This window comes from Phalaenopsis equestris, unplaced genomic scaffold (genome assembly GCF_001263595.1).
Source record: "Phalaenopsis equestris unplaced genomic scaffold, ASM126359v1 Scaffold000279, whole genome shotgun sequence".
In the NCBI taxonomy this organism is placed as follows: domain Eukaryota; kingdom Viridiplantae; phylum Streptophyta; class Magnoliopsida; order Asparagales; family Orchidaceae; genus Phalaenopsis; species Phalaenopsis equestris.
This window is the reverse complement of record NW_018164721.1, coordinates 33,359-59,099: the sequence shown is the minus strand read 5'-3', so window position 1 is coordinate 59,099 and position 25,741 is coordinate 33,359. Positions and strand designations below refer to the sequence as shown.

The 25,741-nt window shown below is 38.5% G+C and overlaps 4 protein-coding genes across 4 annotated transcripts in view; 2 read left to right on the top strand and 2 right to left on the bottom strand.

Moving 5' to 3' along the window:
* Nucleotides 1-2,453: 2,453 nt before the first annotated feature.
* On the bottom strand, nucleotides 2,454-4,426 carry LOC110024928 (UBP1-associated protein 2C-like). The gene has a single exon (XM_020725125.1). It carries the CDS (start codon nucleotides 3,736-3,738, stop codon nucleotides 2,647-2,649), a length of 1,092 nt encoding a protein of 363 aa, XP_020580784.1. The 5' UTR covers nucleotides 3,739-4,426; the 3' UTR covers nucleotides 2,454-2,646.
* On the top strand, nucleotides 3,933-7,022 carry LOC110024920 (wiskott-Aldrich syndrome protein family member 1-like). Its single transcript, XM_020725116.1, has 3 exons — nucleotides 3,933-3,965; nucleotides 5,905-6,125; nucleotides 6,341-7,022. Exons 1-3 carry the CDS (start codon nucleotides 3,933-3,935, stop codon nucleotides 7,020-7,022), a joined length of 936 nt encoding a protein of 311 aa, XP_020580775.1.
* Nucleotides 7,023-19,540: 12,518 nt separating this feature from the next.
* LOC110024926 (inositol-tetrakisphosphate 1-kinase 5) lies at nucleotides 19,541-21,394 on the bottom strand. Its single transcript, XM_020725123.1, has 3 exons — nucleotides 21,178-21,394; nucleotides 19,898-21,104; nucleotides 19,541-19,789 (listed from the first exon to the last, which is right to left on the bottom strand). Exon 2 carries the CDS (start codon nucleotides 21,048-21,050, stop codon nucleotides 20,007-20,009), a length of 1,044 nt encoding a protein of 347 aa, XP_020580782.1. The 5' UTR covers nucleotides 21,051-21,104; nucleotides 21,178-21,394; the 3' UTR covers nucleotides 19,541-19,789; nucleotides 19,898-20,006.
* Nucleotides 21,395-24,700: 3,306 nt separating this feature from the next.
* LOC110024929 (transducin beta-like protein 3) overlaps nucleotides 24,701-25,741 on the top strand; it is a gene marked incomplete in the record, with an annotated part of 31,146 nt that continues 30,105 nt past the window's right edge. Inside the window, 1 exon segment of the mRNA XM_020725126.1 lies at nucleotides 24,701-25,126. Within this exon segment, the coding sequence (XP_020580785.1) occupies nucleotides 24,821-25,126 (306 nt within the window).

Genomic DNA, 25,741 nt, shown 5'->3' with positions numbered 1-25,741 from the left:
ATTTAAAAAATTATAAAAATTAAATTATATTTTATAAAATCATTAAATTTGTTTTGATTGGTCCTCTAACCTTGAGCAACATTATATAAATCTTCTAAAGACGAAGAACTTCTTTCGAGTAGTTGAACTAATTACTATGTTAAATTTCTCCTAAGTGAAATAAAAAGGGCAATAAGGTAGCAACTCACTCACCACTTTTGTACAAGGGTAATATTGTAATTATCCAAATTGTTGAGAATGGAAGAAAAAAAGTTTGGATGATTCTAAAGGGGGATGAATTTAGAGACCAATTAACCATTGATTTGAACACCTTAATCAATTGGTGAAGCAAATTCAATTTTTTTAATAAAGATAAAATACACTTCATGAACTTTTGAAAAAATTACAAATTTACACTTGAACCTTTTAAGAGCTTGTTAGTGAATTAGGGTGCATGGGTTCAGTTCAAAACACATAATTGATAATGAAACATTTTAGAACACTACAAGCTCAAGTCTCATTGTGAATTCCCCAAGTGCTATAAGCATACCCCAGACAGGGGTTCACTCACTTAACCCTCAATTGAATGTTTAAGTTAATCACTTGACATTAGTTCATGAATTAGTTAAGAAATTGAGCACAAATTCAAACACAAAATGCGGAATGGCTTGGATTATTGGTGGATGTGACTTGGGGTTATTGGTATACCAACCAAAACCTTCTACTAAATTCTAGTTTAAACCCTAAGGACTCCATCAAAAACTACTTAGTAATGGAGTCGTATGTATGTAATCTTCCAGAAAAACAACAGTAAACTATCAACTACTCATGGTTTTTTTCCTTTATGGGTTTTCCACATAGAAACTTCTGGAGTCGTCACTGTTTGTTTCTCTTTCAACTGTATGTGTGTTGAATTCTCGTACAACGCTAAAACGATAATTCGTTACTCTACTGTTGCGAGTTTTCTAGCACATATCACTAACTCCCCCTATTTTAAAACACACCTCAAAATCTCATATTTGTGATCCCAAAGTCTTTATTGATTTACAAACTATTATCAAAAAGTTAATAGCCTTCATTGAAACTGAGAGACCGAGACCAAAAATATTTCTAAAAAGGCACGGCCCAAAAGAATAGCATAACACCCTAAGTAATAAAGTCGAGTAGTTCAACCTGAAAAACTACAGCTTGAAGCAAGCTCTATATCAATCTAAATAACCGAGGAACATTCAACGTGAAAGAATTGTTTAGCGGATATTTATCAATAATTATTTGATTAAAAAATAGACGAATTATCAACCGATAAACTTGATTTTCTACCTTTTATGATATTTTAGTATAAATAAAAAATGTGTTTTCGTTAATCCATATGAGATCAAACAGTAAATGAAAAGAGTACGACGAAGGAGGGCTCGCTAACAGAAGGCCATGAGACCAACTTGTCCACTGAGTGAAGTTGTCTGAGCCAAAGCCAGATAGGCCAAAGTTGACAGAATCGCAGGACAGGCATAAAATGACCATAAGATACAAGAATGAGTCATTCAGACAAAAGTAAAATAAAAGGATATCTAAGACGATTATCACAAAAGAGCTGATTCCACAAAAATGTGTTTGCTTAGTATCTCAAACCAACATAGAGATATCCAAAGGCACTTTATCGAGGGTCAGGGATCGACAACCAAGCCATATCAACCGGATGACTCATTTAGATCATATTCATTTAACCAAGCTAATACCATCCAACCAGGGGAATCTTAACTGACCAAGTTGATCTTGCCAACCCGAAGTCAATTGAGCTTAGTTGACTGACCCCTGATCAGTTCATACATGTAAAATAATAAGAATACTTTAAACAATCCCATTTTAAGCAGAGGCAAAAATATAACACCATCGCATTGTATCCTCTCCCCAATAAATAAGGAAATAGTTTTATGCATAAGACATAATTGACAGGATATATTACTATTCACTCCTCTCAAAGCACGAATGCCCACAAAGTGTTTGAATGAGATTTCGAATGTGAACCTTAAAACAGAATAAAAAAATAAAGAAAAAAAAATCGTTGCATTAATTACTTAAAATATCTTGATACAGTTAAATTATATATTTATTTTGAATGCTTTATTTATTTTGACAATTCATGACTCTGATGAATGAATATTAAATTCAATATTTAATTAAAATTTATTAAACAATACGATTGAATTAATAAATTTATGTAATAGCGCCTGTTATAACATAAAATATTACATTCATTATTACAAAAAAAAAAAATTAATACACATTTTCCTGAATGCTTCTGTACCGTTCTCTATATATACGTGCAACACTTAATTTTTTTTTATTATAATGACTGTTGCATTATAATAATTCAACACTAATAATCATATCAGTACACATCTCTATGCAAATTTATTACTTTATGCAAAAATAATGCTGCAATAATTTCACTTTAGATTTTTTTTTTTCCACGAGCTAAATCGATCCGGTTTTAAAGCATTACCATTTTATTAGCACGCAACCAGTGGCAAAACAAAGAATGAAATTAATCCAACCAACAAAAACTCAGAGCGGTCATAAATTATCTCTAGGAGTAGCGCGCCGCCAAGCGACACACATTATTCTACAACGTCGAACCCTAAAAACAAAATGAATAGGTAAGGAAAATTAGTGGTAGGGATAACCTGATGTTCCCCATGGAGCCATTCCATAAGCCTCGTTTCCACCAACATAACGATGTCCCGCAATGGCGTAAGGCCCGTAGTATGGGTGAGCCTCATTTGCCCCAAAATGATGAGGTCCGACAATGGCGTAAGGCCCGTAGTATGGGTGAGCCTCATCTGCACCAAAATGATGAGGTCCGGCAAAGGCGTATGGCCCATAGTATGCGCCAGCCACATAACTCGGCGCCAAGGGCGGCTGGAGCGGCGGGGACGGCCGGGCCGGCGGGGGCGCAGTACTCTCAGAAGTACTCTCAGATTGCATGATGCGCGGAATTTTTGGTTCCTTGGACTTCCAATCTGAGTACCGCACATATATCCTATTTTCCCCCATGAATTTTTGAGGCCGGTTGGCCCGCATCGCTCCCCCAATCGTCTTGAACGTCACAAATCCATATCCCTTCGACTTCTTTGTTTTGCTCTTGTACTTAACCTCACATTTTTTTACTTCCCCATACTGTGAGAAATGACTGCGCAAAGTTTTAGCTGATACATCTGGAGGCAAGCCTGAAACGCATATTATTTTCGATGCTCTGGCCCATCGATCCGAAGCATGATTGCACTCAATGACATAACCGTCAATCTTTTTCGGTGGGGTTTCCAGTGCTTCTTCAGCAGATTCTATGTCCTTGAATGTGATAAAACCAAAACAGCGGGATTCCCCTGTTTTCCTCTCAAGGATAACAAGTCCGCGCTGGATTTCACCAAATGAGGAGAAGGCTGCGCACAGAGTTTCTGTGGTGGTCGTCGGATTTAAGAAACGAACACAAAGTCTGCGGTTTTGAGGATTTGCATTCGCTGCGTCTCGGATTTCTTTAGCGGCGGCGGGAATTTTGGTGCCTATCTGGACGTGGAGATCGATAAGCTCCTCTTTTTTGAAAGGGGAGAGAAGGGATCGCAGCCTCTTCTTCCTCGATTGGAGATGCGAGGGCTCAGGGTGGTCAGCGGCTTCCTCGTCGACATCATGTTCATTGTCGGCGGCTAGTTTTAGCTTCTCCGATTTCCTTCTGGATGCTTTTTCTCCGGGGTGTGGTGCCATGAATGCGTGCAACGAACATTTGGTTGATTGCTCATGACTACAGTGGTTTTTGGAATATAAGAACTGGGCCACTATAGCTAGTTGATCTGGCCCTGTAAATATGGGGAAGAAGCGCACAAAGTATGCCTTAATATCAGGCAAATAAATCTGCTCTTTGAAACTGCCTTCTCCTCCACTTTTGAGGAGCTTTTGCAATGGGAAACAAGCGGAACAAGAGGGTTCTAAAGGTAAATTGGACAGCAAACAAAATAGGAAAGAAATTATAAATAAGAGGGGTTCAACGTTTTTCTAAAGATCTCTTCCACTAGAGCAAACCTTCGGTGGCTACTATTATGGCCCCTGGTCCTATTCTAGATCATTGTTCGAACGTACACTCCGCATAAGATTTTCTCTCACATATATTCAGGTGAAAACCCCATCTCCCTCCGTATCCCTACTCTCACTCTCCCGCCAGCAAATTGAATTCCACATTTGCCCCACCCTCGCCGGAGATATTTTCTGCAACCTCACTTCCACCAAATTCTCAACAGCCACTCTCATTCACCTGCAAGCTCTCCTCTCAAGCCAAGAATCCCTCTAGCTGCAGCTTAAAGGAGATCGGACCTGTTCAGCTTCGTGCTTGCTTAGTACTGGAAGCAAAACGAAAAAAAAAAACGCCCTTATAATAAAAAGCTACATGAAATATTTCCGAAAATTAAGCTATATAGAGGTGTAGATGATCCTTCTTAAGGATTCATATACAAGGAGTCCAAACAAATTAATTTCAATTCATAACAACAAAATGGAGTAAAAGTTCAATAGGCAAGCCAGAGTAGTATTTTGTTTTCCTCATCCAAGAAATAGCAGAAATAAAAAAAAACTCACAGCTTTTGACAGTCTTGTAGCCCTAGCCTGGGTGGTGCAGGTGTGTTACAAGGAGGGACAAAGGTCACGTGGCGCAGCGAAGGTGACACAAGGTCCACGAGGTCGCAGGGATGGTTAGCATCACGTACAGCACTCGTGGGTGGTGATCAAACAAGTGGAGAGAGGAAATTAAGCAAGCAGCAGATAATAATCAAGTAAGCAACAGTCATTAAAGATCGTCTCATGATGCTGCATTTTCTGAATGCATCTAATTTAACAAAATTAGGAATACACCCCAAAAAAAGTACCCAAGGGGATTCCAAATCACTCAACAAATTACTTTATAAATTAATTTTTTTCCAATCGGACACTTAAATTTTCAAAATCCCTACATTTGATTTACTTTGCACTCCTAATATTTCTAAGCAAACGACCGCTAACAAACACAAATGAAAAGCGATGCCTATAGAAATATATATTTATAATTTCTCATGAACTTTGAAAACAGGAGACAAAAGAAACATTGCCCCGCCAAATAGAAATGCCATCTAAAGAAATGACTACATTTGTTGTAGAAAAAAGAAGCATCTTGTTTAGAAGAGACTTAGGGAGGTGAAGATGAAACAAAAGAAAATAAGAAGAATATTAGAAAGAAGAGTCTTGACCATCCTATGATCTAGCTTTAGGAGTTTCTTATTGACCATCCTAGTGGACTAATAATGGAGCCCGCCTCACGTAGAACTTCACACCACTTCTTGACTAATTTTTGTGAAGACATCGCATGAGTGGTCCAAAACACTCAACTTTTAGTTGCAAGGGTTAAGGACCAACATGTGGAGGGCCCGAAATGAGTTCCCACAGGATTTAGGAGGTCTTAAGTAAACCGTTTATGACTTGAACCTCGCGAACGCCGCAATTTACGCACTCACTGCACCACGCACGATGTTGACTTGAATTGGCCCGATCGTCAGCAACCTCGTCGAAACTACCTCGGATGACGAAACAGACCACACAGATGCGTCCGGGACGTTGACTTTAGCTAGGAAGGACACCCATATCACTATGGTTCTATGCACGAGCAGATAGCACAAAAATCGATGTACGTTTTTTTTTTACTAAGTGCGGGCCCAGGCTTGGGCTCAACCAAAGTTCAACTCGGGTTTGATTCGAGCTGGACTCTTGCTGAACAGAGGTTAAATAATTTTGAATTTTAAAATTTCAAATGGGTCATTTAATCTCATATTAATCAAGAATTAAGATTTTCCAATTGAGCCCACTGCATGAATGGAATTTGTTTAATTCCCCGCCAATGCTTCACAACAGCTCCCTCGAAACTTTGCCTATACTAATTCGCCTCTTCTTCGCAGTGGAGCTGGCATTCAACTCCTCCCTCTCACGCTAGATTCGGCCCCCTCTTCCTCTCCTGAGACTCACCTACCCGCCTCCTACTCCGAAGCCCTCGCCCCTCCTCCCTGCACCGAAGTCCTCGCCCTTCTGCATCGATACCGCTCGCCCAAGAGAACTCCCACACTCGCCCAATTCGGGTTCGATTCGAGCTGAACTCTGGCTGAACAGAGGTTAAACAATTTTGAATTTTAAATTTTCAAATTTCAAATGGATCATTTAATCTCATCTTAATTAAGAGTTAAGAATTTTCAATTAAGTCGGCTGCATTAATATAATTTGTTTAATTCCCCGCCAATGCTTCAAAATTACTCCCTCGAAACTTTGCCAATACTAATTTGCCTCCTCTTCGCAGTGGAGCTGGCATTCAACTCCTCCCTCTCACGCTCGATTCGATCCCCCTCTTCCTCTCCCAAGACTCACCTGCCCGCCTCCTCCCTACATCGAAGCCCTCGCCCCTCCTCCCTGCACCGAAGCCCTCGCCCCTCCTCCCTGCACTGAAGCCCTCGCCCTTCTGCACCGATACAGCTCGCCTGCTCTTCTCTCACGCTCGCCCAGAAGCACTCTCGCACTCGCTCGCTTCTCCCTCTCTCCCTCGCGATTCGGCCTCCCCGCTCTCAACAGAACCATTCGGCCCCTCTCCTTCTTCTCCCAGTTTCCTCTTCTTGGCTAGACAGATTCGACCCCCTTCCCCGCTCGCCTCTTCCTCTCCTCACGTCGAACAGGTCGAAGCCGCTTGCCTCACCCTCACGCGCCTGCTTCGTCTTCCCCTCTCCCGGCTGCATCTGCTCTCCTTTGCATCGAAGCCCTCGCCTTCCTCTCCCACTCGCCCGCTCGCCTCGCCTCTGCACCAAAACCCGCTCAGCTTGCGTCTCCGTCACACCGAAACTCTCCCAGCATTCGTCTCCTGCCCTCTGCACCAAGAGCTGCACACCCTTTACACCGATCCAGCAACAATCATTCTTCTACTGGCCTATAATAAACATGCAAGCTTTCCCTTTGTCACAGCAAACTCCAGCCGGCGAACTGCCCTCTGACAATATCCTCTCTCCGGCGAACCTCAGCAGCGTAACCCCTTCTCCCTTTGCTCTTCCTCGTTTTTTTTACATATATTTAGGCACATGACACTTTGAAAAAAAAAAAAATAGAAAAGGGAAATTTACATACATACTATTCAATTCTTATGTATTTAAATGCCTAAATTGCAGAATTTGGATGTTTACATGCCCAAGCTTTTAGGTTTTCTTTTATACTAATGAATTCTTATGTATTCACATTCACGTATCTCAAATTTATTTGTCTACATGCCTACGTTTTTTTAGATTTGCATAAATATGATTGGAGTTATATGTGTTTGATAGTTAAATTTTGATACAATTGAACTCTCTCACTTGCTTACGTGACTAGGCAATTAGATAGTCAAACTTACATATAATAGAATACTTATGCCATTCTGATGCATTTACTTGCTTAACACAAGGTTTCCACTTGCATGCATATATACCGTCCAGTTCTTATGAGTTTATATGTCCCACATTTGAAACTTGAATACTTGCATGTGTGATAAAGAAATTTTTTCACTGTGTACTACATATTGTTTGGGGAAGGTTTAAACATATCTTCTTGGGGGTTTGTTTACCTATTGTTTTGGAGGCATTAAACCCATTGTTTGAGGGGATGTTTTAATCACTGGTTTAGAGACATTAAACGCATCATTTGGGGTTTTTTAAATCATTGTTTTAAGACATTTTAGTTAGCCGATTTAAGGCAATCCATAGGGTTGTTCTTGCTCAAATTCCTCTCTGTTTTGGAGCCACTTTAGGTGCCGGTTTGGGCTGATTTTGTGCACTGTTTTGTAGAGTTTATGTAGCCTTTAAGTGTTGATTCACACGCAGTTTAGAGTTGGTTTTAGGGAGGCCTTTTTCGAATTGTTTTGGATTTCAATTGATTATTATTTAAACTTTTTCAGGCCGATTCACTTGTTGTCTCGCCCCTTTGCTTTGCCAGTTTTGGAAGTGGGTCGGCATTCTCCCCTTTCTTTTGTGTTATTTCTTTTATTAAATGGTTAAGTTAAAAATGAAAATTTCTGATTTAATTATTTGGAAAAACACTTGAAGATATTTAAGGATTAGTTAGAAAATACTTAATTGAAAGCAAAACACCTTAAATCACTGCAAGCTCAAGTTAGAAGCATAAACTTCCTAGACTTTAGGAGCACACCCTAGGTGAGAGTTAATTTACCTAGTTTTCAAACAAATGATGAAACTAAGCAATTGACTTTAATCCACAAATCGATTAAAACACTAGCACGAGGATGCACCAAGATATGGTTCACGACTTCCTTAATTAAATCAACTAATGAAATTTTCGTCATGACTTAACCCACAATGAAACTCAATGCACCGGGATTTGAGCTTGAACATTACACTCAAATCCTCCTAGCAATTGAGGACATTTATTAATGTCACATATGGATCACAGGACTAAAATAATTCTAGGGTCTAGGTGACAAGGGCGATGATGACATTGTTTGTGTGTGCTTAAACGAGAAATACAAAGTGGGATTATTAGAATAGTATCTCCTACCTCAAGGACCTTTAATAAGGGAGAAGAAAGGATCGATGATACTATTCGCCGACTCTTGATGGGATTGTTATCCCGACACCCTTAGGTTGCCAGTAGTTCTAGCACGATTAGTGACTAACTTGTGGCCTACACAACTTTATAAAATATATTGTAAAAATAAAACAAAATCTCTTCTGCATGTTAAAAAAACTTGAACACCTTTTACATGAAAATCAAAAAAATTTTCTATGAAAACTTATCAAAGTTCATGATTAGTCATTTGGATAATGGTTAAGGACTGCCCTCCGTAGATTGTCAGGTTGGTAACTCTTGTTCAAGATCGGGAAGCACACAGTCCAGCTCTAAGCCCCCACTTTTACAAATGTCTTGCAGCCAGTCCTAGTCTTCCATATGTGACTACAGATTTTTTTTGCATGTGATTTCTACGACTCTATTTTTTCTCTGACTTTCGTGCTAGGTTTCCTCGCTTTGCTTACTTTCCCCGTAAGTTTATTTAAATTTCTTGCAAATATATTATGTTTAATGAGCTATTCACGCAGCAGGAACAACAGCAACAGATACGCCAGGTACACGTGTAAAGTTTATTTATTGTCATTTTTTATTAGTGTAATTTACTTTTGCTCTAATATATATCATGCATGACTGGTTGCAATTTCGTTTTTAAAGAAAAACTGTTTTTCAAAATTAAACAACATTTTCAAAACAAAACAAAAATAACAAAAAAAACACAACACGTTCTTTTGAATTTGCGGGAGCTCTATGACATCCTCTACCTTTTCCTTCCTTTGGACATCTCTATGACTCCCTCGAATGAGATAACTCACGATTGCTAATGAGATCTTCCGAGTTTAAATGAGCTTAACTCGTTTAAACTAAGTAAATTCAAAAGAAAATAGTAGTACCGGAACGAGGGAATCGTGGGATCTTAACCGGTGTCACTCCAATCAACTTTAACCCCCTATAAGGCTTAAATTACAACAAAACCAAAACTTTGAAACAAATCTGGTCAAACATTTTGAACCTTAGACTTTATGACTGCTACTTTGACGAGGAGCTTGGAGACAGCTTTGTGGGCAGCATGGCAAGGAGCTTGGATCGAGCAACAAAAGAATCTTCTTCAACAATATCTCTCCTTAGTTTAAATAACAACTCATAGGACTTCAAAGTAACTCGCTCAGGGCGACGTAAATCCTCACACCCTCTTTAGGTTCTTGTACAACCATGTTGTGCAGCGTAAGTCCTAACTCATCTTAGGTTCTGATGTTGTCGTCTGGTACGACGTAAAGCCTCTCATTTCTATAGGCTATCTGCATAATCGTATATTATACAAATGTAAGTCCCAAATAATAAAATTGGCATCACTGAACTCAAATAACATCGTCTCCAAAACTCAGTCACACATTAGGATTTTTTGGGAAGTCACTGAGGTTTCCTATCAGAATCTATGACATCCTTTACCTTTTACTTCTTTTGGACTCTTAAAAATAACTACAACACAACAACAACAACAAAGCCTTAATCCCACTACGTGGAGTCGGCTACATGAATCTTTTTTCTCTACTGCATCCTATTTAGTGTCATATTTTCATTTAGTTCTAGTAAATTAAGATCATTTTTAATACAATAAGCCCAAGTCCTCCTAGGTCTACCTCTGTCTTCTTAACACAAGTCGAATCTAAAACATCTACTCTCCTAATCGGATCATCAGATGATCGACATTTAATGTGACCAAACCATCTAAGACGACTTTCTCTAATTTTGTCTGTCACAGGAGCTACACCAATCCTATCACGAATATATTCATTTCGCATTTTGCCTTTAAGTGTAAAGCCACTCATCCACCTAATCATTCTCATCTCAGCAACACTTAACTTATTATTATGCTTCTCTTTTAAAGGCCAACATTCAACGCCACAGAGCATAGGAGCTACACCAACACTATCACGAATATATTCATTTTGCATTTTGTCTCTAAGTGTAAAGTTACTCATCTACCTAATCATTCTCATCTCGGCAACACTTAACTTATTAATATGCTTCCTTTTTAAAGGCCAAGATTCAGCGCCACAGAGCATTGCAAGTCTCGCCACCGTCTTATAAAATTTTCCTTTCAGTCTTAGCGGTACTTTTCTATCACACAAAAGTCCCGAAGCATTCCTTCACTTCAACCAACCAACTTGAATTCTACTATTAACATCCCCATCTATATCACCATCGCTTTGAACAACAGACCCAAGATATCTAAATTGTTCACATTTTTTAATAATTTGATCACCCAAAATCACACTTCTGTCACTAGAGTTGTTACTACTAAAATTACATTCCATGTATTCAGTTTTAGTTCTACTTAAACGAAGGCCTTTAGACTCCAATGTAGACCTCCATAATTCAAGTTTTTTCCTGGACTTTTTCTCTCGTTTTATCCACGAGAAGGATATCATCAGCAAAAAGCATACACCAAGGTACATCCTCCTGTAGATGTCTAGTAAGACCATCCATAACTAAAGCAAAAAGATAAGGGCTTAAAGTCGATCCCTGATGTAATCCAACAGAAATAGGAAAATATTTGGTCAATCCTCCTTCAGTTTGAACACAAGTAACACAAGTAACAGCTCTAGTATACATATCTTTAATGACTTGAATATAAGTCATATCAACACTTTTCTTCTCGAGGACTCTCCAATCAACATCTCTATGACATCCTCTACATTTTCCTTCCTTTGGACATCTCTATGACTCCCTCGAATGAGATAACTCACGATTGCTAATGAGATCTTCCGAGTTTAAATGAGCTTAACTCGTTTAAACTAAGTAAATTCAAAAGAAAATAGTAGTACCGGAACGAGGGAATCGTGGGATCTTAACCGGTGTCACTCCAATCAACTTTAACCCCCTATAAGGCTTAAATTACAACAAAACCAAAACTTTGAAACAAATCTGGTCAAACATTTTGAACCTTAGACTTTATGACTGCTACTTTGACGAGGAGCTTGGAGACAGCTTTGTGGGCAGCATGGCAAGGAGCTTGGATCGAGCAACAAAAGAATCTTCTTCAACAATATCTCTCCTTAGTTTAAATAACAACTCATAGGACTTCAAAGTAACTCGCTCAGGGCGACGTAAATCCTCACACCCTCTTTAGGTTCTTGTACAACCATGTTGTGCAGCGTAAGTCCTAACTCATCTTAGGTTCTGATGTTGTCGTCTGGTACGACGTAAAGCCTCTCATTTCTATAGGCTATCTGCATAATCGTATATTATACAAATGTAAGTCCCAAATAATAAAATTGGCATCACTGAACTCAAATAACATCGTCTCCAAAACTCAGTCACACATTAGGATTTTTTGGGAAGTCACTGAGGTTTCCTATCAGAATCTATGACATCCTCTACCTTTTACTTCTTTTGGACTCTTAAAAATAACTCTTCCTTTGGACTCCTGAAAATAATTGTTCCTATTTAAGTCACTACCACTTGTCTTTCCACATCCTACCGAGAAAACCTAAACCTCGAATTCTTGAAGACTAATACACTTATCATTATCAAGTTTTTTCAAGTCACCCCCATCATTTGGGATGTAATTAACCATAGAGGTTTGTCGTTATAGGGAACTTATAACCCAGGTAAAATAAACCTTATTTAATTTTTATACTAAATAAAGAAACTTGTCAGTCACACAAAAGGTTCGCAAACCAAACGGATGTCACAAATCTCTTAGTTTGCAGGATTAGGTCTATCGTCGAGGTATACACTTATCTTTCGGGATGTGTAGTATTCGCGGTATCGAGCACGATTATGCAAACTATTGGACGAATGAGATCCATTTGATTTCATTTTTCAAAAATTAAACATACTCTCTCAAAACTCAAACTATATATCTCTTATATTAAACTAAATTTCAAAATTATTTTTAATTTTCAAAAATAAAAAAAGTTGATCGACAAATAGATTAACAAATGCCCTAAGGGAAGAGAAGCGACCATAAATAGAGAAAAAAGAAATCTCATAGCTTAGAGAAATAGGAAAGATGAGTGTCTATTTCACATTATTTCTTGTTAAGATGCTTACAAAGATATACTCTCATTACTCTATAATCAATCATCCACAATTACATTCAAAGACAAAATATATATAATAGTAATCATAATTTCAAAGGCACTCCAACCCTCCTAAATTTAAGATGATGTTCACATCAATGAGAATGAACTGAATATGTGGAAGTTGAAGCAGATTTATATTAAGGACAATGATGCAACAAATAGAACAAGTTAACCAAAAGTGAGATAATTCTATCAAATTGATCTCTCTTTCAATGTTGCTAACATAAATAATTTCAAGAAGATAGCCAAAAAGTGTACATCCTTGTCGACAGAGCAGGGTTTGAAGGAGCCTTCCAATCACAATTTTAGGGTTATGTTGATTCATAATTCTAGCAAATCGATCTCATTCATTGTTGTTAATATAAATAATTTTAAGAGGATAACCAAAAAGTGTACATCTCTGTCAACAAGGTCAGGTTTGAAGGAGCGTTACACACCGGATTTTAGGGTTACGTTCATCAAAAAAGAGAATAACGCAACAAAAGAATAATTTGAAAAATACAAAGAGTTTGAATGGATGACCTGAAGAGGAATCAGTGTCTAATAAACTTTCTAGTATTCAATTCTAGGTATGGTTTTTCAATGGCCAGTTAATGTACTAAAACATTAGAAAAAATCTATGTTGCTGCCTAAACTGCCACATGCTCAGATATACATAATTTGAAAAGACACAAATATACAAATGATTGAAATATTAGTTCAAACTATTAAAATAAATAAATTATTCTCTTAAACAATTTATCGATGAGAAACTAATCTTTGGAAAAACTTAGCAATGAAATTTGAAATTTTCCTTTTTTTTTTAATAGAAAAGTTACATTTAACATTTGCACTCATCACTATGTCCAGCTTATTACCAAATGATTGATAGTAGAGGATATTCTGAGGGTCCGAAAGATCAAAAAATAATAAAGAGGACTACACAAGTCTTAAGGTTCATTTAGAAAGTAAAAGGAAAATTGTGTGGAAGAAGAGAATTATTATTCAAAGGCCTGACTAACTTGATGTCTATAGCAATTTTTTAATTATATGAAGGATGGAAAGATAGAAAGAGAACTTTAGATGAACAAAAACCAAAAGCTATGAAGGTTTGTGATGTTGTCTAAGCTTTTAAGCATTAAAGGCCGGTGAAAGTCCTTGGTGGATGATGACAATAAGCCAGGAGTGGAATATATTAATGTGACAAGAAGGCTTAGTATATAAGCTTGCATACTGCATACATGATAATGTGCGTCCTTAATGAAAATCTCTAGCCGAATAACAAAGTATACAGAAAAAAGAGACTTTATATCAGCGACTTATATCATACTTGTACATTCTAATTTAAAGCCGCTGCATCTACCTCTGGCATTTGCTTGCCTACTTTTATTCAAGCAACCATCATTCAATAATAACTTTACTATCAACAAACTTTGTTGACTACTACATTTATTTTTGGCACATAAAGCCTAAGTCTATGTCAGCATGCAAAATATTTGTGATTTGTCATACACGCATAGGCTCAATACTAATATTGTACTACTTTTGTCCTTGTATTATTTTGTGCCCTTGAATGGTAAACAACAATGCATTCTTAGCATCACAAATACAAGAAAATGGAGAGACTTTTACATTTTTCATGTTGAGAAAATTGTCTATAAAATTATTTTTCTTAATAGGGTTTTATAAACTTCATTAAGAGCTAAGCTATTTAACCCCTCTCTCAAGGAAGAAATCAATTTTTGCTATGTTTAGATTCAGATTTTGTCTCATTCTGGATGAGAAGAAGAGAGTAAGGTATCATAGTGATGTTTGGAAATCTGCCACCATCGAAGTATACCTCCTGGACCTTCTCCATTGTTCACCTGAGGCAACCAAAAAAGTGTTGGATGTTGCTCAACAGAAGCATGAATCACAACAGACCATGAAATGTTCTAGTGTGCAGTTCATGGACTGGAAAAACTACCCCTGCAAGCATTGGCAGCTACAGATCCTCTATTGGCAGTCATTTATGTCCTCGAGGCACAAAAGCAATTCCTAAAGGCCTAAGGGTCCTGAGGGGTCGGAACTGGAACATCTGGGATCAATCCAAGCGGGCTAAAAAAACAAGGGAACTCTATGGAGGCTGACAAGGAGGCATTTGGACGCAATAATCATCTAGCAAGTTCTTTGTTGGCTCTTAATTTCATCAGCCTTCTCTTCTTTACGATTAGCAGCGGTTTGCTTGCTCTTCTCTTATCTACTTGAAGGTCTGAGGGCTGCTGAAGGATATTCAGGGGGAATCTGAGCGGGAAGCACCCTTCAAGACTATGGCTGTGTTGGCCACCAGTAGGGCTTTGCTTCGTAGACAACATTCTAACTGTTCTTTTGTCATAATGAGGAGTACCAACCAACAGTTTCAGCGCACCTTTCCAACAATCAAGTTCTATTGGGAGCAATTTAATCCTGTACACAAATACTTGTCCGTTTCCTAAAATTGCATTACGATATCATGTAAACTACAGCTAAGTTTAACTTACAAGCCATAGTTCAACAAGCCCATATATCACAAAAATGGATGGACAAAATAAAGCACGCAAATAGAGAGAAACAGCCATCACATGGAAAAGTGGCTCACATAACCTAGAAATAGAAACAGGCATAATTAAAATGATTATCTTCAGGTATGTGGAGATATATACACCAAGCAAGGAATAACAAGTAAGATATGAGGCAACGTGGCAAACTAATAAGAAAGCATCAGCATGGAAAATGAGAAATGTGATACGCAGATAAGAAAAAGACATGAACGGAAGGAATATCATCCCAGTAAAAGAAAGATCAAATGTCAAAAGCACTGCAAAAATCATAAATAATGATGCAATCTGATAAGTCAAAGCCTTAACAAGTCATAAATATAGTGGATGAACTGCATCCATGTCTATAGCTAGATAGGTGAAGAAACTATACAATATGCATCTGCTCCCAAACAGATGGTACAATGTGTAAGAAGATGATAATGATACTGATTTTGTTATAGAGCTTGAAAGAATCAGCAGTGTTGCAAAGGACGTATATTGTAACATTTGCAAATAAACAGAACATAAAGACAGAACATAAAGACATGAGTCGTCCTCGTCCAAAAAAAAAAAAGCAGTAACTTTATTCCATGCCAAAAATCTACTTAAAAACTAAGCAATAGTTTCAGGATTCAAAAAATATGCTGCATAAAGAACAAAACTCAAAAGGTGAGGCTCTCGCAACATGCCTTTGTGGTGGAGAGCATCATCAGAATTAGGTTATGAAAATGATCACTAAATTACTTCCATGTTTAACAGAATTACTTAAGGTCATTATGATTGACGGCAAATCTTTTGCTCTACAAATTTAATGTCTGCAAACCAAATCCAACCAAGTGGATATACATGCTAAATGCTAAAATGTCTAATTTGCCAGCATTACAGCAAAAGCAGCACAAAAAAATAGTAAATTACCATGCATTTAATTTATTTGAAACAATTTGTAACAACTCTCTACAAGGCAAACATAAAAAATTCTCACGCTAACCTTCTTCCTTAACACGCACATCTCAATATTCCAATACAAACTAATTTAGAAAACAATAAGACATAACAAAGGATTGCAATGTATCAATTATCTCCATCAAAAATTGAATTGCAATCACAAACTTTCAGCAGATACTGAATTCACTTGTAAATATGAGCCCTTAGAACTTCAAAGCAATTATAGAGGATGTAAACATGAGAATAAGCAGCATAAGTGTTAGAAGTGGAGCCCGGTCCGACCCCCGCTACTGCTCACCCGATCGCGAAACATCGGATCTCCCGCTCCGCGCTCCTGCTTTGATCGTGAAACAGTCGTGATCGTTCCCACCTGGAGTCGATTCGCAAACCGTAAGCGTCAACCGCTCCCGCCTTCCTCTGTTGCGAAGCGAAGCATCCCTTCGTTCGTTCCTGTTCGTGATAAAAGCTTTGGATGACTCTCATTGGGTTAAGAAGTCGCGGTGTTCTTCTTCGGGCTTCCTCGGGATAGAAGGAAGGAAAGTGCAAGAGATAGTTCCTTGCGGTAAAGAAGAAAGAAGAAGAAGATTGTTCTCCCTAGGCTTCTTCTTGGTGGCTGGTGGCAGAAGAAAAATTATGTTTATTTCTCTTGTACGTGTTTCTTCTTCGGTGTATCTCGGTGTAAAGTTTATTCGGCGTATCTCGTTGTAGAGTTTTTTCGATGTATCTCGGAGTGGAGAGAGCAACGAAGTGAGAGATTCCTCTTATAAGTTGAAGTGATCGACTGTTATAAATTCGTCAAGTAGAAAAATTTACTACAACTCCGTGGACGTATACAATTTGTCGAACAACATAAATCTGTGTGTTTCGGTGTGTCACTGTTTTCTGGTGTGAATTTTTCTCGTTCTATTTTTCGCTTCGTTGATTGTTTCTGGTGTGAATTTTTCTCGTTCTATTTTTGTTTCGTCGATCGATCAACTGATATATCTATAGATCTCGCAACAACAACTGATGGTATCAAAGCGTGGTTTCGGATCTGAGGAAGAATGATGGTTGTAGATGAAGTTGTAGATGAAATGAAGGTTTCAAGGATCGAGAAATTTGATGGCACAAATTTTGATTATTAAAGAATGCAGATAGAGGATTGCATTTATGAGAATAAACTTCATCTTTCGTTATTGGGAAAAAGACCTGAAATGAAGAATGAGGTTGAATGAAATTTGTTGGATCGACACGTTCTGGGAGTTATTCGATTGACCTTATCGAGGTCAGTTGCACACATAGTCGTCAAAGAAATGACGACTGCAGATCTCATGACAGTTTTATTTGTATGAAAAACCATCGACGAATAACAAGGTGCACATGATGAAGAAGTTATTTAATTTGAAGATGGCGGAAGGTGTTTCTGCTGCTCAACACCTGAATATTTTCAATACTATCACAAATCAATTGTCATCTGTGGAAATTGATTTTGATGATAAGATATGTGCACTGATCTTGTTGATTTCATTGTCAGATAGTTAAAAAGTTATGAGGATAGCAGTTAGCAGTTCTGCAGGTAAATCTAAACCGAAATACGATGATATTCGTGATTTGATTTTGACTGAGAAAGTTCGCAGAAAAGATTCTGGCGAGGTCTCAGGTTCGAGTTCGACACTGAATGTTGATTTCATAAGGAGATAATATGACAGAAACTTGAGAATAGGGAGATCAAAATCAAAGTTTAGTAAGCAGACAATCTGCTGTAATTGTGGCAAGACTGGCCACATAAAGAAGAACTGCAAGAATCCTAAGAAGATGGAGAATGATAGCGCAAATGTGGTATCTGAAGAATCACAGGATGCACTGCTGTTGACAGTTCATAATTATGTTGAAGACTTGATATTGGATTCAGGGGCTTTGAATGTGGTAGAAAATCTACCATAGGCCATAGTATAGGGCAGTGGAAGTGAAGAGGAAAGTGGATCCGAGACACTCATTCCTATTGTTCCACAGACAGATGTTGAAGAACCACAGAGCTATAAAGAAATCTTGCAAGATGAAAGTTCGAGCAAGTGGAAGCTGACAGAACTTCCACCAAGGAAGAAGGCATTGCACAACAAGTGAGTATACCAGGTGAAGACTGAGCGTGATGTCAGTAAGAGGTACAAGACTAGACTAGTTAAAAAAGGCTTTCGGCAGGTGCAGGATATTGCTCATGCAGTTGGAGTTGTAATAAGAGACAAGAGTGACCCAATATATAGCTTGGAGGTACAAAGCTATGTGAAGTCTGCTGATATGTTAACTGAGGGTGTTACACTTGAGAAACTGAAGTTGTGCACAGCTTCAGTTGATTTTCTGGAGTGAAGACAGAGACTTTGAGTTGCAGAGGTAGGGGATTCAAGGTGGAGGATTCACACTAGAGGATTCATGGTGGAGGTAATCAGTTTGAGGAATGAGATATTGTAGTTTGTGTACCGGTCTCCAAGTGGGAGATTTGTTAGAAGTGGAGCCCGATCCCCCGCTTCTGCTCACTCGATCGCGATCTCCAGCTCCGCGCTCCTGCTTCGATCGCAAAACAACCGCGACCGTTCCCGCCTGGCGTTGATTTGGGAACCGTAGGCGCCAACCGTTCCCGCATTCCTTTGTTGCGAAGCGAAGCATGCCTTTGTTCCTTCCTGTTAAAGCTTCGAATGGCTCTCCTTGGGTTGAGAAGTCACGGTGTTCTTCTTCGGGCTTCCTCGGGATAGAAGGAATGAAAGTGCAATAGGTAGTTCTTTGCGGTGAAGAAGAAGATTGTTCTCCCTAAGCTTCTTCTTGGTGGCTTATGGCAGAAGGAAATTGGGTTTATTTCTCTTGTACGTGTTTTTTCTTTGGTGTATCTTAGTGTAGAGTTTCTTCGATGTATCTCGATGTAGAGTTTCTTCGGTGTATCTCGGAGTAGAGAGAGAATAACAGAAAGAGACGAAGTAAGAGATTCCTCTTGTAAGTTGAGATGATCGACTGATGTAAATTCGTCAAGTAAGTCTAATTGATCGACTGGTGTAAACTCCTCAAGTAGGAAAATCTTCTGCAACTCCGTGGACGTACGCAATTTTCCGAACCACGTAAATCTGTGTGTTACATTGTGTTGCTGTTTTTTTGTGTGAATTTTTCTCGTTTTATTTTTCGCTTCGTTGATCATTCTACTGTTTGATCTATATATATACCACATCAACTGATATATCTATAGATCTCGCAACAACAATAAGATTATACCGTAAATGCTCCAAAATAGTCTAATAGATCTGATATATAGCAAGAGGCCAGCAAATTATAAGAAAGAAATAAATTTAAAAGGAAGAAAGAGGCCAGTTTTTCAGCAAATTATAAAAATGAAATGAATTATAGAGGCAGAAGACAGCTAAGCAATAATAGTTCAGTAATTCAATGAAGCCGTCCAGAAAATGGTTTTCCTTTCAGAAAAGGCGTCTTGAATCAAGGCAACAATCAACAAAATTTGATTCAATCCATATGCCTTCATAGCAGTCAAAAGGTAACTGTAAATGTAACAAAATACATGCACTAAAAAAGCAATGTAGGCAGTGATTAGAATAGATTGGGGCGTGTAATGCATATCCTTCGAACTCTATCCGCCAAAACTCCCAGCAATCAAAGTACCTAAAATCAGGAAAAAAAGGTTACCTATCATCAGCATGGTAGAATGTGCACTATCTTCATGACACCAAATGGAGTCATCAAGAAAGCAATAACCGCAAACCAACCAACCTATGTAAACAGTCAAGACTGATAACTCCAACCTCATGTAGTATTCTTGCTATCTTTTCTTCAATATATTGCAAAAGAATATCAGAAGCCTGTAGCCATTCTCCAGTCCTCAACCATTGCTACCGATAACCTCGGTGCCGCCAAAATGATTACTCCTACGAAGCTTGGCCTCATTGGCATCATCACTGACAGCAACATTCACGTCATCTTCTCTAGTCTTCTTATGAACAATTTTACAAAAGAAATCAGTCAAGATCGTCTCATAAGCCGGCATCTTCGCATATCCGGGGAAGTAGTTTATGTCAATCACGAAGTAATGGTTGCCAGAATTGGAATCTCTTATGACATCAAAATTGAAAAGATTCAATCTCATCGCTCGCCTCAGACCCCTTGCAATATCCGTGAGAAAACTGAGGGGCGGCAACTCGGCCTCCAGTCGCATGCTTTCATAGTATTCCTCCTGGGTTCTGTCCTGGGCCGTCATGTTAGATACCTGAGAAAACGACAGGGAACCCTCAGCGCCGTCCAACTTCTCCAAAGAAACATCCGGAAGAGACTTCCGCTTCACGCACTTAACATAATCTCCGACGACGTAGACCTTGAAGATGACCCCACCGTGATTCACAAATTCTTGGAGAACAAGCGGAGGCTTCAGCTTCAGCAGTCCATCCCGGTGGTATACCAACGACATTTTATGGGATTTGGCACTACCGTCGGCCACGAGAGGCTTCGCGATGACAGGGAATCTCAAGGCAGCAACGGCTCTCGAATCCGAAAGAAACATAGAATCGTAAACAACGATCTGGCTCGGAATCCCGAATGTCTCCTTCTCCTGTGGTATCTCCAGCTCGGAAACAACCTGTAGCATCGAGATTCGGTTATGGAGCCGCTCGATGGCATCCGGATGGTCGATGATGGGAACAAAAGGATTGTTCTCGGCGTACTCCTTGAGCTGTTCCCGCCAATCCTCGCCACAGATTTTATGAATCACGCAATCGAAAGGTCCCTGCGCCGAGAGGGGACGATTGGTGTCGATGGGGACGAGATCAACCCCGCGTTCCCTGGCCAGATTCACGAGCGAGGGCTGGATGAAGCTTTGTATCTTCTTGGGAGCGAGCGCGTAGCCTATGCTAAATCTCCGGGACTCCGCCATGGATTGCACAAGATCCAGGGAAGAGAGGCCAATTCCACCTCGATCTCCAATATCCTGCAAGAACAAACGACATTAACGAAGCCAACCCGACGAGAATAAGAAGTATGATTCCTCAGCTAGGGCATACCAGGGAATAAACATAGAGATTAGGGTTTTCCGTCCTCCTGCGCAACAGAGCGAATAAAGGAGAGAATCGGAGCAGAAGAATGAACTCGGGAAGGACAAAGCCGGTGAAAAAAATGGAGAGGGATGCGGTCACGCTTCAGTTGCTTACCGCTAGTCCTTTTCAGCGTACCACTGGCGGGAGGTGACTCGAAACAACGGCGCATTGGTGTCACGGTGTTATTTGACTTTTAAAAGAGGCATTCTGTAGACAACGTCAGCGGCTGATGGGACTAGGGAAATCAAAAAGCGGTTCTTAAAGAGCAGCAAAGATGGCCCCTCTTTTTTTTTTGGAAACGAGTATCACGCCCGGCTAATCAAAAAAATAAATAAATAATTCAAAACAAAAATATTACGCAGAAAACACCGCCGCCTAAAATCTCATTTTATTATGTTTTTACCTTTCGATACCTCTTTTCTTCATATTTTTTATATAATCTGGAAAATAATTTTATTCAGAAAATTTATTTCTACTATAATAGACAAGCTAGCGGCTATAAAAAAAGTGAATGTGACTGCATGAATATTTCTATAATGGTTGAGATGCAATGTTTAGAAGTAATGTGTCATCAATAAAGTTTCATTTATCACAAATTTTGAGGCATTTTTTAGTAAAAAAACATTTTGATTCTAAGTTAAAAACCATCCAATGTAATAATTACAATCCGACTCAAATCACGCTCAGATCAGATGAAAAAACATTTTGATTCTAAGTTAAAAACCATCCAACGCTTCAGTTTCAATAAACTTACGGTCAAACAGAACGATCCGATGAGACAAAACTAATGATGTAATAATTACAATTCGACTCAAATCACGCTCAGATCAGATGGATCGTTAATCCCCTTTTGGGGTTTTTGGTTGGTTGTTAGGGTGGATAAATGAACTACAAATTTGATATGTCTATAGACAAATGAAGCATCTCAATTAGAGTAATTCAATGAGCTCAATATCACCTACTTCTAAGGTCATTGACGCAATTAGATCATCAAAAAAACTCTTATGATTAAGGAAAATCAATGTAGGTCGTTCAATTTGTTTGTTATGGTGATTATTTGTCAAACGATGAAAATGATCCTCCTTCAATGCCAATAAAGAGGCTCATTCTTTTCACTTGAAGGAAAAAGATGGAGGAAGATAAATAGTTTATTTCATTGTTATTTTGGATTGAAGATCGGGGGATAAATTCTAGTCCCCATATTTGTTGGCCATCGACCACCGCTGGCCAATCCCTGCTCACCAATGTCAATGAACTTTGCGAAGTAACGACAAACTTTCCCTGTGGAGTAATGTATTACCCTATTTAGCGACAAAGTCTCCTGCATATAAAGTAAAAGAGTGTTCTTAACATTACCAACAACATACCTCGAACACATGGTATTACAGATTCGGTGATAACTCGTGTTTTCAATCTTTTCGTCTTCTTTTTTTCAAGACTCGTCAAATCGTTTATTGCCATATAATTCTATTTTTCAAGTAAATATTTCCTCTGAATTATATGAATGATCTTAAGGAAAGGAAACATAAAAGAATGAATATACGACAATAAAGACAAACAAGAGAAAGAAACGAAAAACTATCGTAAAGTAAACTTCGCGTGATAGTCCAATATCGTACATCCAAAAAAATCAGATCGAATATACCTTGGAGCAAATCCATGAATTTGACCCTACAGAAGAACCCCACAACCAAAGATTTAAGTTTGTGTTTTTGTTATAGGGTTAAGAACAACTCTCAAATGAACTTGTTACTTTGGTTAATTACATATTAGAGGATGTGAAATAAAACTCTCGATTAAAAAAATACTACTCACGCTTGCATAATGACTGTAGAGGTTGTCACAAATGACGGTTTTATCACAAGAGCACCCTAATGCCTTCAAAGATCGTGTCGATCCATATGGGCAGGGAGTGAGTCTCACGATCCCATATGGATGGATGCTTGCCGACAACCGGGACCTATGAAATAACTGAGTCACCCCATAGGGTTTACATTATGCTTCTAAGGCCTCACCGAGTTATAAGGGTAGAGAGTGAATCATCATATCCCAAATGGGTAGCGACCCATCTACAATCAATACCTGCTTATGAGAGAACATAACGAAGCATCAAAATGAGTGACATGGCTCAAAGTGGGTATAATAATGGAAGGGTAGAGCAATCCCAATCGGGGAAAGTCAGGTTAGAATAGCACATATTCATCATCTTAAGCTATTGGGACCCAAAATCTACCCCAACCCGGTCGTAAATGTAGCCGACCCAACGCAACCGAAGATCTTCTTGTCAATAATCCATAAATTGTGTCGTTCATGGGAACCACAATAGCCTAAAGTTCAAGAGAAAGAAACTCTAATCCTATGACCCTGTGTAGGCAGGAAGAGCTTCGATTGTAATTTATACCTGACAATGTGACGAGGATGCCACTAGAATGGAAAAGAAAAGAGATGTTCAACTACAAAGCTGAAAAAATACTCACAAATAACTTATTTCTCATATGGGTTAGGGAAGCTTCTAATACCTTAAGCGCATTAGACGAGCATTTAAATAGAAATTTATGTTGGGCCAATCAGGTTAGAGAAGCAAGCGAACTCCTTTTGAGGACATGTTATATGATGTGATTGTTTAATAAGTCCTAAACGTAGATGTAAGAACCATATTTGCAGCGAATCGACGTAGAATCACTTGAACCGCTTGTCTAACCAGAAGGACAAAAAATCATTCACGGTTTAAGAGAACCAGTCGGTTCCTACGTTGGCGATGCGATTGCCTCACTGTCCATCACCAACTTAAAAATGATTGTTCTGGTTCTTCTAAATCTTCTTTTACCATGGGAGAAAGCTTTTTAAGGTGATTTAAAGACTTGTCCACCACAAGAAGAAAAAAAAAGGTGTGAAGGAGAAGACAATAAGATGAAAACAATTCATACAAGGGCTTTGCATGGGGATTTTCCCTTTGAGAAGAAATGTTTCGTCAAGGAGTGTAAAAAATGCAGTTATGAGGAAGAAGAAGATTACAGTGTGGACAAAAAGTTGCTCAACAACGAGTGTTAGATTGAGGACTGGGAGTAAGAGCAGCCAACCATATCACGAGATCTCATGTCAGCGTGATAAATATGAGCCAATGGGAACCCCATGAAGGGACTTTGCAATAGATTTTAGGTCATCACAACATTTAAATTTATTTTAAAAATGATTACAATGTGATCCTTATATTTTAATTTTAATATTTTGAAAATCAAATATTAATAAATTTTAAATAATATCTCAAAATTATTGACATTATTATTCATAAATCAAGCAATCTCTTTCATCCATTTTTAAAATACTTACTCAAATATCAAAGGTCAAGATAAAATCACATCCCATACTTTTTATTTTTCAAATTCACAATGATTTGATCGTGACAAATATAAATATATCAATTCCATAATTTTAAAAACTATTTAGATACATAATTTTAAAAACTATTTAAAAACTATTTAGATAGTGGCAAGGAAAACTGGAAAACCCACAAAACCCTTAAATTGTCTATCGGCCTCGAAGATCCGAAACCCTCGCTCTCCCGCCATTATCCGCGCTCGACACCGGGAACGAAGTCTCACTCTATACGATGACGGCGCCTCCATCGCTAACCCTGAAAAAGAACTACCGGTGTTCACGGTTCCTGCAGAAATTCTACGCCGGCGGCGCCTACACCGTTTCCTCCGACGGCTCTCTCATTGCCTGCGCTTGTGATGATAAGATCAATATCATAGAAGCAACCAATTCTTTTGTGCGGGAGACCCTCGAGGGCGACGGAGAGGAAGTTACTGCTCTAACCCTCAGCCCTGACGATCGTTTCCTCTTCTCGGCGAGTCACAGCAGGTTGATCCGCGTGTGGGACCTCTCTTCTTTCAAATGCATTCGGTCTTGGAAGGTAATTTCAATAGAAGTAATTTGTGACATCCATATTATTGGTTGTAGCAAATGGTTTTGTGGTGGGAGGCGAGTGGATATCTGTTCTAATCAGGTTGTTAAAATGGCTGGTGCTAGGACAACTTTGTTCTATTTTTATTGATTTAATTTGTCAAACACAAGAATTGACGAGCGTAAACGTTTTTTAATGTTGAATTTCGCCTCACCAACCACGATATTTTTTTGGCATATAATCTTATTTACTTTTGTTCATTTTAGAAAGAATAACTGGAAAATAAACTGAATTTTGTTGATGGTTTTCTCAGTGTTCGATGTCCTCTTAAAGGAGTCTTAGAGATATTAAAGTAGCATCGGCATGACAGAAGGAATATTAACTGTGATGAGCTCTTGAAATATGCTTTGAGAAGGCTAAAATCATGTGTTAAATATTTTTTGCTACATCCATTATACTTCAATTGGATTATGTTTGTGTAATTATTTCTGTTGCTAATTTGCTATCAAGGGTTATCATATATTGTATTGCTGTTTGTTTTTTTTTTGATGTCATATTTTTTTCCAAACACCATGTCGTTTTGCTTGGAGTCCAGGAATTTATGGAAATTGAAATTCTCCATCA

Excerpts from the sequence above, each read along its gene's own strand:
- LOC110024928 (XM_020725125.1), bottom strand. The coding sequence starts at position 3,738 with ATGGCACCACACCCCGGAGAAAAAGCATCCAGAAGGAAATCGGAGAAG.
- LOC110024920 (XM_020725116.1), top strand. The coding sequence starts at position 3,933 with ATGGGAAACAAGCGGAACAAGAGGGTTCTAAAG. Across the intron at positions 3,966-5,904 it reads GGAACAAGAGGGTTCTAAAG|CTCCCTCGAAACTTTGCCTA; the intron begins GTAAATTGGACA and ends GCTTCACAACAG. Across the intron at positions 6,126-6,340 it reads CCCACACTCGCCCAATTCGG|TGGAGCTGGCATTCAACTCC; the intron begins GTTCGATTCGAG and ends TCCTCTTCGCAG.
- LOC110024926 (XM_020725123.1), bottom strand. The coding sequence starts at position 21,050 with ATGGCGGAGTCCCGGAGATTTAGCATAGGCTACGCGCTCGCTCCCAAG.